Raw genomic sequence first — 18,119 nt, 5'->3', positions numbered from 1 at the left:
GGAGTAACATGAAAAAAAGGGAGCAGCATCCCCACTTCTCTTCCTTCCTTTTCCACCTACCTGTCTTTTCCGATATTCAGCCTGGTACATCCAGAAATTCTCCATTAAGTTTTTGGTGTTGTCCAGGTGTAACTAAAGCATCCTCCACTTAAAACCTGAGAATAAGCTAGTGCTTCACTGTTATTTTGTGCTTGGGTTTAATAATGAAACTGGTAACAGGAGATGAGAGAGCAGTGCATTGTGTCAGACCTATCCAGCTTAACCTGCTATGTAACTGAATATCCTGTGAAGACATATATCAGGAATACTGGAGCTTCTTTTGTCACAGCGAACTGTTCTTGTTTTAGAAAAGTGGTGTTGTTTACCCATTCTTAGCAGCAGTATACCTAGAGATTTCATAAACAGCTTATTAGCACTGTCACACATAGGTTTGGGGGGGATGGAGAATCCACAAATATTTGATCAAAGCAAAATTCAGTAGTGCCATTTGAATCAAGGGTCAACTTTTCTATGTCTAAGTCTTCAAGGGGGTTAGATGAAACCTGCTAGGTCTCAGCTTGCATTTTCTTTCCACTTGTTTTTTTTTTTTTTTTAGAGTCAAAGGCCCACTCCAAAAAATATCTCACTCCTTCTGCCATATTGCCTATGGGCAGTAAATTAATAATTTTTCTCTCTCACCCCAACTCCCTGAACAGAACCCTAAAGATATGTACCTGCCTCATAAGGGTAACCATATGATCTTATTATTGGAACCCTGGCTCTTCCTCAACTTCTCCCTCACCTATCTGTTAATGTATGGAAATTAGATTGGAAGAGCTTTGGGCAGAAACTTTTCCTCTTATTTGTTCTGTAAAGCACCTAGGACAGTTGAATGTTATACAAAAAATAAATAGGGTACCAATAGCAATGTTAACTCAGTTTTGTTGTGCATCCTGTAACATTTTACAGAATATATTTAATGTCAAATCACTGGGTGCTGTCATAACTTAAATAAGAATAATGTTGATTTTACAGTGAGAAAAGTGTAGTTTTTCACTTCTCTTCTCACTAATGTAAAACAACTGAAGAGCTTTTGCTTGAACTTTCCCAAAACAAGACGAATCCCTTTTGGGCAGACAGTAATCATGAAAATTTCAGCCCAAAATGTGAACACTTTGGAAAGTTACAAGTATGTGGAATATGGGGATTATTATGGAAACTGGTAGTCAGAGACATCAGACACTCACTACAACAGCTCCCCTTCTTCCCCCAATACAGACAGAACAGTTCAGTCTAATACTCTGATCTGGTCAAATGTGAGTCTCTTTGCTAAGACTGCCAACAAGGGGTCAGTTAATCGCCACTGTGATTTGTGCCCTGCCCATTAAAAACTACACTAAAACCATTCATTTCACACAGACCAGGATACAGGTGTTAGATGAAAACTTCCTATCAGGACTGGATTGGAGATTGAAACCTATCGGTGAAAAGTTCCTTATTCCATAACTCATCCTCAGTATGCATTTTAGATGGTTTTGTTTTACTACGTTAAGGTAATGATATTGTTAAAAGGCAGCTAAGACAACAACACTAACAAACATGTACACATGTATTAAGATGTATGCTTTACTTATATATGTTGTAGAGTTTCTCCAGGAAATAATTTATCCTCCAATAAATCCGACCCAAGATATTACAAGAAAGGTCCCTTGTCTCCAGCTCCAAGTGTATATCTCTTCAGAAATCTTCAGAGATAATTACACACACTTGGCAGGTACTGACTGTTTACATTCATTAAATCCTCAAACCACGTTAATACATTATTATTGAATTTTAAACAGTCATACATCAGGAAATGCAAAGTTTGGGCCTATTCAGCAATGGTAGCTCTGGCTCCTTGTGGAGAAGTACTCTTGTATTACAATGCATGTTGTAGATTTTTATACCCACATATATATTGTTTTTGGGGCAGGCAACATGTACCTGTGTATACTGTGTACATTTATAGTATTGCATTTTAAATATCAGTAACAATAATAAAATAGTACAGTAGGTACAATATGGCTCAGTTATGGCAGGTATAGGAATCAGCATTCTGTGTTTCCTGACTTTGGTCCTTTTGGATTTTTATTCATATTTTTGCATTAAGAGTATTTTGTATTTAACTTTCTTGTTTTAAAAATGATCATAGAAAATGAAAGAAAAAAAGGCATCTGTGCCTGTATCTGAATATTCAGATAATGCTTGCATTTTCAAAGACATGCACTGCTGGATGCGCTCTCAATGGCTCCTCCCGCATGTGCTAAGGAGCGGGCACATAGGTGTAGACATTAAAATAAAGATATAGGGCAAACCAAATTTTCAGAAATCTGTCCTTGCTGAAAACTGCCTATAACAACCTACCAAATATGTGCAACTGGCCTGCACAGAACACTCCTAAAACTAGTTGTGCAAACACATTTTCAGGTATAATTTTGACCTGAATTTTGAGAGTTTGCCCCAGTAAGTTTGGTGGGAATAATCACAATGAAATAAATGCAGCTGTACCTGTTGCTGCAGATGCTCCCTATGCAGAACTTCCTCCACTGACTTCAAAAGGACAGGGGTGGATTATCCAATGGGCCCAGGGGCCCTAGCCAATTGGGGGCTCTGGAAAAATGGGCATTGCAGCAGAAATCCACTGTGGGGTGGCAGAAGGCTGGAGTCTTGGTAGAAGCTTCAGGGTGGGCAGGGGAAGCCCCAGCGCCCTGACCCCAGTACTCAGCAGAAGCCCCAGCACCCGGACCCCCCCGCAGCAGCCTTGGGACTGGATGAGATCTCGCTCCCTGCTATGCCCTCAGGGCTGGAGGAGCTCTCACTCCCCGCTGCGGCCCCAGGGTCATGGCAGGGGGATAGAACGTCTCCAGTCTTGGGGTCACAGTGGGGGCGGGGAAGAACCATGGGCTAAACGGGGGCAAGGCCAAGGGGGAAGGGGCAGAATGGGGTGGGACAGTAGGTGGAAGGGGTGGGGTGGGGCTACAATTCTGTCACCAGCTCCTCCCTCCCCCCACTTGCTCTGTCCCAGGGTCCCAGGAGACCTTAATCCACCTCTGAAAAGGAGTTCTTGTGCAGAGCACAACACCACCACTGCATGCACAGGTTCCACTCGTTCAAATCTGAAGGGTTTTCTTTGCAAGCACAAAGGCTAGAAACGTCCCTTTAAAAATTAAACCTCAGATTCTACAGAATCCGTGTTTGTTCAGCAAACCAATAAATACATTAAGAGGGTCAGATCTAGCCAGTGGACTGGGTGCTTCACACCAAAAGCTGGCATTGCAGAATTCTTGGAAACTGGCTCAGTTCTGGCTATTTATCTCTCTCATTATGTGAGATTTTCCTCCACTCTTAATGTCTGTAACCTGAGTTTAACTTGTCTTTGAATCTCAACAGCCGCACACCATGTGTCAATCTGAAGCAATAACTTCAGTTCTTGTCCACGTCTTCAGGAGACTTTCTTCATAACGGTAAGCATCACAGGCAGTGCTCTGGTTTACAATGAAGAAAAAACACTCCCAGTTGCCTTTATCTTTCCAGAAATGATTTAAAAACTGAACACACACACAAAAATGATTCACAGGCTTCTGAATCAAATATTCACCATAATTTAACTATCCTGAGCTGTTTTAGGGAGTGTGTGTCTCTTCCAACACTATAATTGATAAACATCTCCCTTCTCCTACATGGTTGATGAATCAGCATAAAGCCTTCTGCCCTTGCAATTAAAATGTTCATGGTTACTGGGCCTGCTGTATAATTTTAAGACTTCATAATATCTACAGGCCACCCTCTGAAGACTTGACTTCTCAAATCAGTTCCAAAAAGCAGCTTTAAAGCCTTTGCTTAGAAAAGAAAGCACTAACAATAGCACATGAATATAGTCAGTCACTTTTCCTTCTTTCTTTCAAAGTTCAGCCAGTACCTGAAACCTGCTTAAATTATTTAAAACAGTCTTCTCTATTTCCTCATTAATAACAGAATACTCCTGCTGTGGAAAACCTGAAACATGTTTTTATCTCTGTGAAGCTGCTCCAGTGTTGGCGTTACCAGCACTAACAAAAACCAGTGACACAGAAATTTAAGGTTTAAACAAAACGTCTATGACCCAGAACCAGAACGACATGAAACACTGCAGCTCAGCTCCCTTGTATGTGAAAGGCTGGTCTTCAAAGGCTGGACTGGTTTTGTGAAGCAGAATCTATCCATCTGTGTAATTTACCATTATAACAAAACCAATATTCATTTCAGAGTAGTCCTCACTGTCTGAACGTGGCATACAAAGGAAAAAGTCTCATGAATGCAGCCTTTGGACACCAGTGATTGAGATGTCTGAGAAACTGAAGATTTGGAATCACAACAGCCAAAAATGCTTCACTGTCAACAATACTTGGGTTACTGGTCTACGATGCACTAGGGATGTGTGACTGAGTTGGAAGAGAGCAATCCCCTCTTCCTAGAGCTGAACATGAGGGCATCAGTCAGACACTAATCATCGTTTCTTACCTCCAGTGACAAGAGGCAGAGAGGGCAGCATGCTCCTCTTCTCTGGCCAAGAGGAGACAGAGGTGCTCTTCTGGAAGGAAACAACCTGCCAATCTGTATGTGTCAGAGTGACAGATGCGTCCTCTGGCCTTCTGCAGCAGGATCCAGTAAATTCACTCCCCTCCAACTGAGGATCCTGTTACTACTTTGGATTTTAAGATGTGCTATGGGGTCTTCCACACAAATTACACACCGGAGCGTTTTGCTGAATTTTAAAATCCCTCGTATGCAAGATCACAGCCTACTACTCTTCAAATGGTCCACATTTGCCCTCTGAGATCCATGCACTGAGGGGACCCTCGAGACACAGCTGTCCCCCGTTATTGTGCAGAGGAGCAGGGTCAGTTGTCTCTGTGACACCTCCCTTACCATTGCCAAACAGGGGAGTCCCTGACAGCTTGGCTCCACCGGAGAGACACTGCCAGGGAACTTTGGGATAGAATGGGTCTGTAGGGGTCCACAGCAGCACACAGGCCTCTGCACAGATGGCCCTGGCATCCTATCAATCTACATGCATCTCTGGGGATCTACAAGGACTGAGGCAGTACCCATCACTCACTCTCACCCCTCTGATATACATGTTAGTGTCTTCATGAGGGAATGCGTGTGGAGATTTTCTCCTTTAGAGTCCCCTGCCACGGGTTTTACTGCAGAAGGGGATGATATGCACCTACGAGACGAGGCATTCTGAGCAAGAAACCTAACTCTGCTGCTCCATGGTTTTCTCCATGACGTGTCTCAGTTACTTGGTGTCACAGCTGCAGTGACTGTGCAGGTTCAAGAAGAAAAAAAAAGGGGGGGTTAAACAGGAGGCACTTATAGAGCTCTGTCTAGCAATCAGATATGGCTGTACATTCTAAAGAAAATTTAAGGATTTCTGCTAATAGAAGCAAGAAAGATATTGAAATTGCCAAACACGCAAGCACTGATACCAGGGAAATCCTACTGCATGTCTTTTGAGGTCCAAAGACAAAGGTGCATGAAAAGCCAAAAGATGTGCTGTTCTAACTACCTGATTTGCACCTGAAAATCCAAGTCTTGGGGCTGCACCGGACATTGGACATCCAGAAGTACAGATCGATTCGCGTGCACGTGCATGTGTGAAAATTTAGCTCGTTGTACTTAAATTTAATGGAGCCAAATTCTGGGCCCACTTGCTGTGGAAGCACACTGAAGTTAGTGGGATTGCACAGGGCGTGTATCAGCACACAGTTTGGCTCACTCCTTCTTAAGTGGAAATTTGGGTATTTTATTCATTTTTTTATTCACTGCTTATAGGTATAAATGTTAAGTTTGAAACAAAAAAATCTTTTCCCTCCTCTCTACATCACATGAGCATAACAGCTAGTTATTGTAGAGTTGCTCATAAGAGCTGGACTGCTGGCACTTTTATTCTGTTTTTCATACATAACATTAAGCATTTGTTTTGGGAAAAATACATATGAATGAATGGAACTTGCTACCAGATTTAACCCTGAGTATCCTGAAGACAAGCACACATATCCATAATTGGTCCTTCCTTCCTCTATCCCTCTACTAGCTGCTTATCCTATCCATTACTTCACATAATCTCCATCCCTCTTCCTAACTGCTGGCTAGTTCCCCACTCTAAGCACCCCAATGTGAGCCAGCATCTTATCTCTGCTGCTGAACCCTTCTACTTTATCCCCTACAAAGCATCCAATCTTAACACTATCATCCAAATGCTCAGCAGTACAGGGTGACATTTACTTTCCCTTGCCGCTAAAAAAAAAAGCAAAACCTGCTATATTTAATACGGTCACCTGCAGATCATTCTGCTGTCTCCATGGCTTTATCACCTCTCAGAGAACTGCTTGCTAAGTGACACAAGTCTATTACTCTAATCTTAAGGTTTGGTCACTATTTGGTTAACAGCACAAAAGGATTGCAAACATTTTACAAGAAAGAGTAATTTTGGAAATGAAAGCTGATTTCTACAGGAGCTGTGAGGGAAAACAGACCATTTGTAGGACACACTTGAAAAGAATGTAATATAATAAGGGCCTGATTTGCTGGAGTACTGACCATGGTCAGAGTTTTAAGATTTTCAGTACTTCTGAAAAATCAGTCTAAGTAAAATAAAATCAGTCTAAGTAAAATAAAACCTCCATTAATCAAATCCCCTCTTAGTTGAAAACCACAGTTACAGATTAAATTGAGTTACATTTTTGAAATGCATCAGTTATATTGAAAAACCCCTAATTTTTCCAAAATCTTGTTTGTCTGGAAAAAAAAATTCTATGGTCTGATAAATAGGGTTCTACAGTATTTTTATTATAAGAATTGATCCACTTAGTGAAGGCAATACCATTTTGTTCAGCAAGCTGCTAAGCAGTTCAATCCACCCTCTGTTAAAGAAGATGGATTTACTCAGACTTCTGTGTGTGCCAAGTGATACTTGAGTGAAGCATCACAAACATTGCAAGAAGTAGCAACTATTGTTACTGAAAAAAAATCCAACCCCCATTCTCTTCTCTTCAAGTGGGACGTACATCTTTCAGTTTGCCACAGATCTTCTACATTGCTAGTTTGAGTCACTCTTTCTGCTTCTCAGAATTTAGGCTGCCTGAAAGCCTATCAGCATCTAGTTGTCATATGAGCTTCGGCTACTATCAGCATCATTTATTATTTGTATTACAGCAGCACCAAAAGAAACCAATGAGGAACAGGGCCCCATTGTGCTAGGTGCTGTACAAACAGAAAGCAAAAGACGGCCCCTAACCCAAAAAGCTCAGTCTAACGTACTGTAATATCAGTTGCAAATAACGACCTAGAGAAACACCTGCTTTCATCACTATACAAGCGCACCACATTAGGATCCACAAGTGCAACATACATGGTCCAGTTCTGCAAAGTGCTGAGGATCCTCATGAGAAATGCAGTCAAATGGAGCATAGCAAGCTCAGCACCTATTACGAAGAACTCAGCCCCTTTCAGGATCCCTTCAACCTAATGTGCTTGAGGCCATCATCAGTATTTTAGGATAGTGAACCTGAAACCATTAGGAAAACAAGGAGTATTTTGTGTGACTGCTGTCATGGCAGAAAGAAAACACAAAGAATCTATTGCTCAAAAGCTGTAATGAGATGATGCATGGACTAATGTGGCATATATTTAGATGATGAGAGAAAAATAATCATGATTTTTTGATTTAAAAACTCACATCATAAAAAATAAACTAGTGTTTTACAACACATGCCAGAATGAGTCACCTTAGCTCTTATGTATCCGGATATCACAATTCTAGTGTCATATGCCGACTGATGGACAATGACACACTCTATCAAGTATTACAGGCTTGATTTTAGAGGTGCTGAGCAGCCACAGCTCCCAATGCCCTGTTCCTTTTAAGAAAGAGATACACAGATATAACTTTAAGAGTTTCCATGACTGTATGTGGAATCCATACATACAAAGCTAGAAAACACTTGTAAAACCAGGATGTTAAAATGGAATTATATTTATTTTAGGCAGTAGTTGCCAAATCCTGCTTCTACCTTTCCTTAAGCAAGTAGTCCCACTGCAGGCAATGAGATCACAAGCAGGAATAAGATTACCAGTATCTGACTCTATTCTGGAATAATATAAATTAATTATTGCAATTAATCTTCTTTGTTACAAAGGGTTGGCATTATGTGATGTGACATGATCCAGCTTGCAATTCACTTACAAGTTAAAAGTTTCCGGATTTCTGACAGTCTTCCAAGAAAGAACAACAACATGAAGGCTACTTATCTTGGCCAGATCACATCACTTTTTCATATTCCAAACTCCATGCTGATATTACAGCAAGGCTGAGGTGTTCAGGGTTTAATGGATGGAAGCATGTAAGGCCATTAATATTTAATTTTTATTTAAACTGGAAGCTAGAAGATTAAACTATACATGGTTTTACCACCAACAGCAGCAGACACCAAGAAAGGATTCCATAGGAATTAAAGAGAATTGACACACACACAGTTTTAGGCCGCATTCATCCCTGGGATAAAACTTGGCTGACATTAACTGTATTACTTCAGGGATGACTTTAGCCTACTGATTTTATCTACTGGCCCCCTCCATTTCAGGCATACATTTTAATAAGATTAAAAGTTGTTTTGAAAACTATTAAAATAAGAGGAAGAAATACAGAGAAGCCATAAATTTAACACGGACAACTAACTGTACATGGCAACGAGTATAAGCTGAGCAGTTCTGGGCTGATCCTGACGCAAGTTGGGTACATTGTCTAAAGATAAGGTAGTTCAAACCCTGTAATAGACTGTACACTTGAAGAAATAACCTTTAATATATAGTTCAAACATGAGGGTGATTCGATTTTACAATTAAACTAACAGTGTTGTAAATTTGCACTTTCTTGTAGTTGGCAAACCCATAACTGATGGGAGCCTGCAGAATCTTATAGTCTGAGATAAACTGAATGGCCATTCTAACCAATCAGTTAGTCAACAAATGTTGGAAAAATGTAATAATATCACTTGTTTCTGCAAGAGAGCAATCAAACCTTTTGTGGCAAATTCATCTCTGGTGTAACTCTACTGATGTCTGTGGCGTTTCACGAAGGATTAACATGGCCCATCGATAAGACAAAGGTCCACTACTTATGCATCCTTTAAAATACAGAATTAAAATAGGTAAAGCTTTAAATACTTAACAGGAACAGAATGAGCCACACAAGCATAGTGTGCCTTACCATGGGTGTGAGAGAGTGCACGTGTGTGTGCGTGTGCACAAGAGAGAGACAGACATATGTATGTTATGTATTCTTCATTCCTTCACTTGTAGCAAGTAAGCTAATAGCTTCATATACTTACATCTCCATCTAGTGGCCTCTGATCATCACAATCCCTGGTTGGGCTGATGTCCTGTCTCATCACCCAGATGGGTTCTTTTGGTTCATCTGGGGTGTAAGGAGAACGAATGGTCCTTGTCTTCACTTCCTCAATAGCCTCTTTAATATCTTTAATAGCCAGAGATATCGCATCCCTTTTTTCCTTGCTGTATCTCTGCACTGACTCTCCTGAGTTGACTGTGGGCTTGGAGCCAGCTGGGAGCTGACCATTGCTCTCAAGAGTCCCACTACCGGGAGTATGGGCGCATTCCAAGTTCTGTTCTGCTTCTGGCATATCTTCAGCGGCTTTGTCCAGGCTCTGAGAACTCATGCTCTGTTTGACCTCAGCCACAATTTGATCAATATCTTCCTCTTGTTCATAACTATCCATCCTTGGATAAGGAGCAAATTCCGCCTCCTTCTCAGGGCTGTCAGACTCTCCATCGGACCGTTCATCGTAGTGGTGAAGGCGGGCACCCAGAGCTTCCTTGCGATAGTTGTCAGCTTCCTCCCTCTCCTGCTCATAGAGTCGTAGACCCTCCCTGACATCCAGGTCAGGTGTATCTCCTATCTCCTCATACACGTGCTCCTGCAGTCCATAGTCGGCGTAGGGCTCAGCGTACTGTTCGTCCTCCCCTCGGTGGAAGAGCCCGTGAGTGTAGACATACCCCGAGTAGGCAGCATTCATGGCTTCCTCGTGTTCAATGGAGTGAAAGTGTAAGTGGTTAGGTAGAGTTCGGGTCTGAAGGGCCTCAGCATGCTCTGCCTCGGCATTTTCTGTGTACTCTTCAGATTCAGGTCTATACTGCACTGCATAGGCGCTCTCATCCTCATTTTCCTGAACTCTGTCTGTGTCATAGCCATCCTCTGCTGTGGCTATGACATCCCCTTCGGCAGTATCGGTGTGATTGTGGAAGCCACTCTCAGTACTGGCTGACCGAGCCAGCATCCCCTCCTCCTCCTGCCCAGACTGTCCTTCTTGGCTGCCATTGGCATGTCTCGGGTAATAAGCAGCATACTGCTGCTGCTCCTCCTCCACCTCAGAGTGCTCCAGGTCAGCCTCCACTGACTCGTTCACCTCTCCGTTCGCTGGCTCGTCATTCACCTTCCCCTCAGGTGGTCCCTCCAAATGGTTCATGGCCAGGTCTGGAATGTAGGCCACTTATTCTATTGACATTTTGTCTACCGAGGCTGGAAAGAAAGAAGAAAAGAAAGTTGATTATAAAGTACCACGGTGATTACAAAGTCATGTGATTTGATATATAATGTTGTGGCAACAAAAGGCATCTCTTCTTCTCCAGCAGACACATACATGGCCTTCTTGGCTCCAGAGTCAATGGATGGTAATGCAGACGGTCTACACCAGCATCATACACCTGAACTGTGGTTCATGACCCCAGGGGAACTGTAGAATTTACATTTTTATAGATGTATTCTATGGGAAAGAATTTAATCTCAGATACACCACTGTAAAATTTATTAATTCTAGTTATTGCAATGTAATTACATTGGTGCAAGTCTGCAGTATCTGAAACCAAAATCTGACCCTTCAAATGCAAAAATGGGAAGTTTTCTGTTTTTATTACATATAGCACCGAAGCACAGCTCTATCTTCTGTGTTCTGTTAGACGAACAAATTCTATCGTTGTTCAAAGAGTGAGAGCATGCGCTCACAGCGTACATAGCACACTGGCAGTCAGCATGTTTGCCAGCTCTCCCAATGTTGTGTCTCAATTTTATGTGGGTTTTTTAGGGATTTTTTTAAGGCTGCGCATGATCTGCTGCTGTCCTGTAGCCCTCTTGTCAACTTTTGCTCATATTCCATATGGCTGCCATCTCCCACTGCTTTCAACAGGAGAGAAACAAGGCTGTCTTCAGTGAAGATTGCTGGCCCCTGTTCTCAATACATGGTGTGAGTGACAGCGAGGGGACAGGGAAGTACTGTAAGTGTGTAGGATGTGGTGATCTGGACAGTGATGGGATAGCAGGAGGGTTAGGGCAATGTGAAAGGCAAAAGAGAAAGAGAGATGAACAGGGAAATGTGGGGAGGAGAAGGACAGTGAGAACAGCAAGAAGGCAGAGGAACATGAGGAGGCACAGAGGGAGGAAGTCCAACAAGAAACAAAATATTATGGGGAGCAAAGACAGAAAATATGAGGGGGCAGAAGAATGAAAAGAAAGGGAGGAAAAATGTGAGGGACATTTGAATCTAAGGGGCAGATGGATGAAAGAGGAGACTGAAGTAGAATGTGTAAAAGGGAAGAGGGCAGGAGGGTGAGAAAGAGCATCAGGGGACAGAGAAGCATGAGAATGATAGGGGAAGAGGATGAGGAGAAAAAGAATGACCATTCCTCCAACTCAGAGTTTAGAAAAGTTGCTTGTGATGGTGAGAGCCAAGGCTCAGCAGCCTTGAGCGTCACTTCCGGTTCATGTCTTACGTTCCTAAGAGCTCATGCTCCAGAGCTTCAGCCAACCGCCTGCAGGGGTCAAGAATAGATTTCCGCCCTCCCGCACTCTCAGTGTATTCTGGGGTTTTTTTGGTCGCCTTCCTCTGAAGCATCCAAGATGGCCTTGGCTGGAGATGGGACATTGGATGGGGTGGGCCAGTGTTCTGAGGTGGGACCAAGCATTCTCTCTCTCAGGTGCTGGCTGGCTGGTTCTTGTTCACATGCTCATGGTCTAACTGATCATCATATGTGAGGTTGGGAAGCAATTTTCCCCAGGTCTGATTGACAGTGACCTTGGGTTTGGATTTTTGTGTGTGCCTTTTTCTGCAGCATGGTATGTGGGTCACTTGCCGATGTTAATCTAATTTAATTAATTCCTTCTCATTGCAGGGGCCTTAAGCACTGGTGCACCTCAGGCCCTCCTATTCTCTCCTGATGGTACAGAACAGTGTTGTCTCCTGTAGGCTGTAATACTTGGTCTAATTTTGGTTATTGGGTTTAGTGTACAGGTGATTGGTGGCGGTGGCCTGTGTAAGTGGGGTCCCTGTCCTGGTTAGGAGTTAAGGAGCTTAAAACTCAGAAGGCAGACCAAAAGACAAAGCAATATTTTTCAGTATGATTCATGATTTTTAAGCATTTTGTAACTGGCAATATTTCACCAGATGCTGGCCCCTGCCGCGACCAGTCTGGCAGCATAAGCCAGCTTTGTGGCTCGTTTAGTTAGCTCTCAAGGATTCATGGCCCTATGCCACCCCATCCACCATTTCTCTGACCTGGTGGCATTTTGGGCAGCTCTTGTGGCCACAGGGGAAATTGGAGCAGTTAACTTGTGCTAGCGTATAAAAGGGCCCCCAAACCAGTCCCAGAAATGGAAAGGCATAAAGGGAGCATATCACCTTTGACCACCATTCTCTCTCCCTCGGGTGCTGTACCAAGCAGAGCCCAGTGAGTCAAACCAAATGGAGACTGTGGCAATGTAAACAACACAAGGATTCTGCTACACTGCAGTATTCTAGTCTCAGTGTATTTTCTAAAATAAGGAGTGGTCTTAATTAAATCCATAACCATGACACTTGCCATATGAAGCCATACATCACATTTTCATTTCATGGATTATTTTTGTGCCAAACACAATCACATAATTACTAGAGAGGCCCTCAAATAAATAATAAATAACTATTCAGAGCCCAGAAAAGGGGAGGGGAAGGGGAGGAGAGGAAGACACTCACAAGAATGCAGCCTAAGGGGGAAAGGTGCCCATTAGCCAGAACATTTGTAATTTGAAGGTACTATAAATGTGTGTCAGATATCAATAAAAATATTTCACACACATATAATGTAGAATTTGTGCCAAATGTACTGAAGCCGGTGCATGTGTCTCAAAGTGGGAACTGAAAAGATAAGGCACCCAAAAAATTAGCCATTTGAAAAAGAATCTTGGCCCCGATCTTCGGACAGACTTTCTACCACCAGAGTTTATGCCAGTGTAAGGCCTGAGCGAATCTAGCATGTTGTCTTCAGCCTCCAATGTGTGTTACTTCTACTTTAAAGAATAAGTTTAATGTTAAATTATAATGTAATTGCAAACTAATTGTTAAATAACAATTTGTAAAGAAATCACGTGAAACGTGGTTGAGCAGGTGAAGATACCACATACAAAAATAACCCCATTTCGTCCAAAAGGATTTTAAACACAGCAGAAAAAGAAAAATACACCATGCAAGACACTTTTTCATTAGAAATATTAGAAAATGCAGGAGTGTTAGTCAAAAGTATGTGAACAAGAATCCTCCAGTGGCAAAGAAATGTATTTTCCATGTATGATTTCTATGAATCTATTACAGATTTTCTGTCCAACACAGAGAATTAGATCCACATTAGTCAAGGAAACGTGAAATTGATAATGGACATCTTTCCATCTTAACCATGGATACAAAATAACTCTAATGAAACTGCTTCACGCTTTTGAAAATATCACCTGAAGTTTTAACCTAACTCTGCTCTTTTTGAGTCAATGGAACAACTGTCACTTATTTCAATGGGAACAGAGGAAGGCCAACACTAAGTGGTTTTGAAAACACCCCCCTTAATCTGTAGATTTCAAAGTGCTTTAACAAATGTGAGTATATCATACAGAAAAAGTTAGTGAATTAGGACCCTTTTTCATCTACTCCTGTTTCAAATGGAGTAGATCAAAGCTCGCTAGGAAACTTTTACTGTGCAACAGAAGGATCCAGATGGACAGTTAGTGCATGGCAGACTAACACAAGGTAGACTTAACTCCCAGTTTGCTGCATGCTGTTTGTCTACACAGGCCCTCAGACAATATCTAATAACTGACTTCCATTTTAAATGCACAAAGTCCAAACCAATTTCAATATTCTGGGGTACACCAGACAGAATCACTGACAGGTGCAGCTATAAGAAACAGCAATTATTTAAAAAATATAAAATATCACTTGAAATGTTGTTATAGGCCATTCTGAGGCCTCAACATTTTGCTTTTGTGAAATGGAGGTTTCTGAAGTGAAGCTTGTGAAACTGTGTTTTGATATAAAAATCGATCTTCAGAATAAAATTTCATATGTTGAAATTTTGAAAGCTTTCATTTCACTCAAACATATGATTGTTTTTGACTGAAAGTGAATTTTCACTCAAAAACGGTCCCATTTTCACTGAAAAACTCATGGCATTTATTGATTTTGTTTGCTTTGCAAAATTATCTCAGTTATCCCCAAGTAAAAAAAAAAATGGAAACCACAAACGTAAAGCTTTTTAAAATTTAATCGTGAATATTTCACAGGGTCTTACTGACAAAAACAGCAGCTGGGAGTAATATTTTCAAAAATAAGTAAGTTACTTCGGAGCTCAAGCCCCACTGGCTTTCAGTGCGACTTAGGCTTCTAAGTCACTTAGGCCCTTTTGAAAATGTTACCCTAGGTCCTTAGCTCAGAACTTAATTCGAGCAAACACAGAAAGTCACTTTTGGTGGCTAGAAGGCACAGTGAATAATCAGATTTCTGGTGCCAACAAGTTTCTCCCCATGCTGATACAAGCCATTCTGATTGTTCTCATCAGGTTCCCACAAGAAAAAAACTTCACCTCCAAACACCCACTTTAAGTGAAATGCCACAGTGTTACAGGACAGGAGAGAAGAGAAGCAACAGAGGTCCCACGGCCCTGGAAATAAAGACATGCTATACTCCTGAAAAATGCAGCAGTCTCACATTAATTTCCCAGAGGAGCAGCTGTGCTCTAATAATCAGGCGCATATGGGAAAGTGCTTCCTAAGCACTCCTAGCTCTGCACTCAAACCCTGATGGATGGATTTGTCTCCGTAACAGAGAAATCAGAGTTTGATTGCTGGTGCAACTGGTTTCTCACTGAAGGTTAAGCTATGTTCTCAACTGTAAAACGAAAAAATTAACGAATAAATCTCTACACATTTTTAAAGCATCTGGATGTTTCAAAGAGAGATTGTGATAAAACTCCAGTTTAGCGCTCTTCTATTTTATATGAAATTTTTTTTTTTTTAAAAAAACAACAGCATTGATTCACTTAAAACTAAAGGGTGTGCTGTCATCTCAATTCAAGGTAACGTCAATCAACATGCTAATGAGAGCAACAAATGCACCGAGGAGAGAACAGAACCCCAAATGGCCACGTAAAAATATTTCAATGCCTGCATTTTTAATCCTTTCTTCCATCACACACACAAACAAGTGGCATAGAAGCATTCTGCTCTATAGTAAACATGGTTTTCCTTCAATTCAGGATTACTTTCATGAGAGCTCTCAGTTTGATATTTAAAACAGCCCTTTTTCGCTCGTTTGAAGCTACACTGAATCTGCCCATACATCCTCCCTCTCATGAGGATAATTATTGATTAAATGGAATCAAGAATTTATACACCCGCTCCCATGTGCTCCCCCCACTGTGAATGATGAAAAACTACCTGGGTTCAGTGCATTGAGGTTTTGCATATTAATAAGCTTGTTTCCATCACAGATATTCACATGCTTGTATTATTAAATGTTTTCATTTGTAGCACAGAAAACGTAATCATTCAATGGACCTATTTCTCAATGTGTCTCAGAGGAGAAGTGGTTTAGTGCACTAGCCTGGCTGAGTTTGCAGGTAAATAGGACTTTGGTATTTCTAAGATTAGCTCCTTTTAGTGCATATTTATCCAGAACCACAAATCACACTATCCCAGGAAGGACCCTGGACTCGTAGAGCACGGATGTTAGAACTCAGGAGCAAGGTAAATTCGCCCAGATGCCCAGGGAATTTTGCAAAGCAGCTGCCTGCTTTCTGCTAGGCTCCAGCAGTATCATCAGTCCTTCACTTTCATAAGCAACAAAATTCATCAACTTCCACAAAAGACAGATATTTTGAAAAAAGGATCAGTTTCTTCAACAAGACAGTTTTATATTGTATTATGCCTTTTAGTGCAATGGAAGTTTTACTTATATAATTTGCTTTAAAAAAAACAACCAAAAAAAAAAAACCTGTTTATTTTTTAACCAGGAATGTAGCTATTTAAAAGTATGCCAGTGTGTTTCATCACTTCTGGAGAACACAAAATATTTCTTTAACAGGCCTATTCCTTCAATGGGTTTTTTTCGACTTTCCTTTTTCAAAAGGGGGTTCACTTGTATTTATCACCAAAATGAAGGTAATTCACTGGCTGAGAATTTTATACTATCTGCAATGACTCCTTTGATGGAATTCTAATGAGTTTTTCCTCTACTGTTGGGTAATCTCTCTCATCTCAAATGACTACCTATCTGGGAAACCTGATTGCTTTCTCCTTCTGTGTGAGAGGTCAATAAGATGATAAAAGGGATCACTTCCCAAAGATACCTGAAGTAAGCCTGTGGAAATTTGACCCCATTCACCGTGTGTCAAAAACATAGCAACCTAGAAATGTATCCACCATAATAATTATTCCATTTTAAAAACTTAGTTTGAGAACATTGAGGCTGCACAGTTATGCACCTAAAGGTCAGAAAATGATAAAGTAAAGTAAAGGTTGCACATGCAAAATTTAAGTGGCTGTGCACAAAGTTTTCCACAAGAGCTGGGGAGCGCCTGGAACATGTTAAATCCAGAACTTACATTTCTCTACATTGTGGAAAACCTAAGGCAGGGCACAAAGTTTTCTGTGCTAACCAGTCTTCTGCCTCAATGGCTCCCACCCAAATCCCCTAGCTTCCCTCAGTTCTTGGGGCTCAATCTCCTCTTTTCTGTTTTTTCCCCCCATCAGCTTCTCTTCTGGACCGGAGTAGAAGAAGAGCTTAAACCATTCCCTCCCCACTGATGAGTAGGAAAACTTTATTGGGTCACTGTCATCAATTGCTGCAGAATGTAAGTTTCAATTGGAAAAATTAAAAAAAAAGTTTCTGTGGACTCTGACACAATGACAAATAAATGGGGAACAGGAAAAGGAGAAACAGGTGCAGGAAAGGAGGAAACACACACTGAAAACAAGACAGGTAGAGATGTACCAAGATCAGTTATAGGGAAAAGAAAAGAATTAAAAATAAAGTGGAGAAAGAAAGGGAAGAAAAGGTGAAAAAAAAAGGAAAAGAGATGTCGTAAGTTAGATTTTAAATATGTATTAAATAGAAGGTTAATTGACTGTTATAATTAAATGCACTAACACAAAAGTAATACAGAACTGCTTTATGCCTTAAAAATTGCAGAGGGCTTGCTGGCACATGTACATTTAACCATGACTTTCAGTTTTAGACCATAGGCTAGTAGGTAAATTATTCAAGTCCTGTGCAGGAACCCTCTTTTCCAAAGGCTGAGACAGTGAAATCCTGGCCCTTTTGAAGTTTTGCCACTGACATCAATAGGCTCAGGATTTCACTCAGAGGCTAAGTGACTCCTTGACTCAGATCATATGCACCACAGACTTCCTTAGCTGTGAACTTTACAAGCATAGGAAGACCCCACTCAAAATGTACTATGCACACATTGAGAGTGGTTTTCACTAGTCATAACTGAAATCAAAACCAGTTTTCATCAGAGCACTTAAAAGGTGGTACTTCTCAGCGAATGCTGTTTTCCTGCCAAATTTCAGTTTTTATCCTCAGTGATTTGGGGCTGCAAAGCTCTTGATAAGATTATGGAAAAAGTGCATTTTCTTATACACTCAGCTCACTCAAAAACAGGTGACCCATTTTTGCTCAGAACTTTCTGAGAAGAGTCATCTTTGGGCAAGCACTGAAAATGTCATTAAGTTATAATGAAAA

The 18,119-nt window shown here is 41.2% G+C and overlaps 1 protein-coding gene across 2 annotated transcripts in view; it reads right to left on the bottom strand.

Annotated features, from left to right (window-relative positions):
• APBA1 (amyloid beta precursor protein binding family A member 1) overlaps positions 1–18,119 on the bottom strand; it is a 147,108-nt gene that overhangs the window by 42,681 nt on the left and 86,308 nt on the right. For both annotated transcript variants that reach the window (XM_084629719.1, XM_084629718.1), the window contains exon 2: positions 9,393–10,600. In XM_084629719.1, coding sequence (XP_084485845.1) covers positions 9,393–10,547 — 1,155 coding nt within the window. In that variant the 5' untranslated portion in view covers positions 10,548–10,600. The remainder of the gene's footprint in view (positions 1–9,392; positions 10,601–18,119) is intronic.

The sequence above is a fragment of the Lepidochelys olivacea genome (assembly GCF_965140295.1).
Source record: "Lepidochelys olivacea isolate rLepOli2 genome assembly, chromosome: 5".
Classification (NCBI taxonomy): Eukaryota; Metazoa; Chordata; order Testudines; family Cheloniidae; genus Lepidochelys; species Lepidochelys olivacea.
This window is presented reverse-complemented; position numbering and strand designations above follow the sequence as displayed.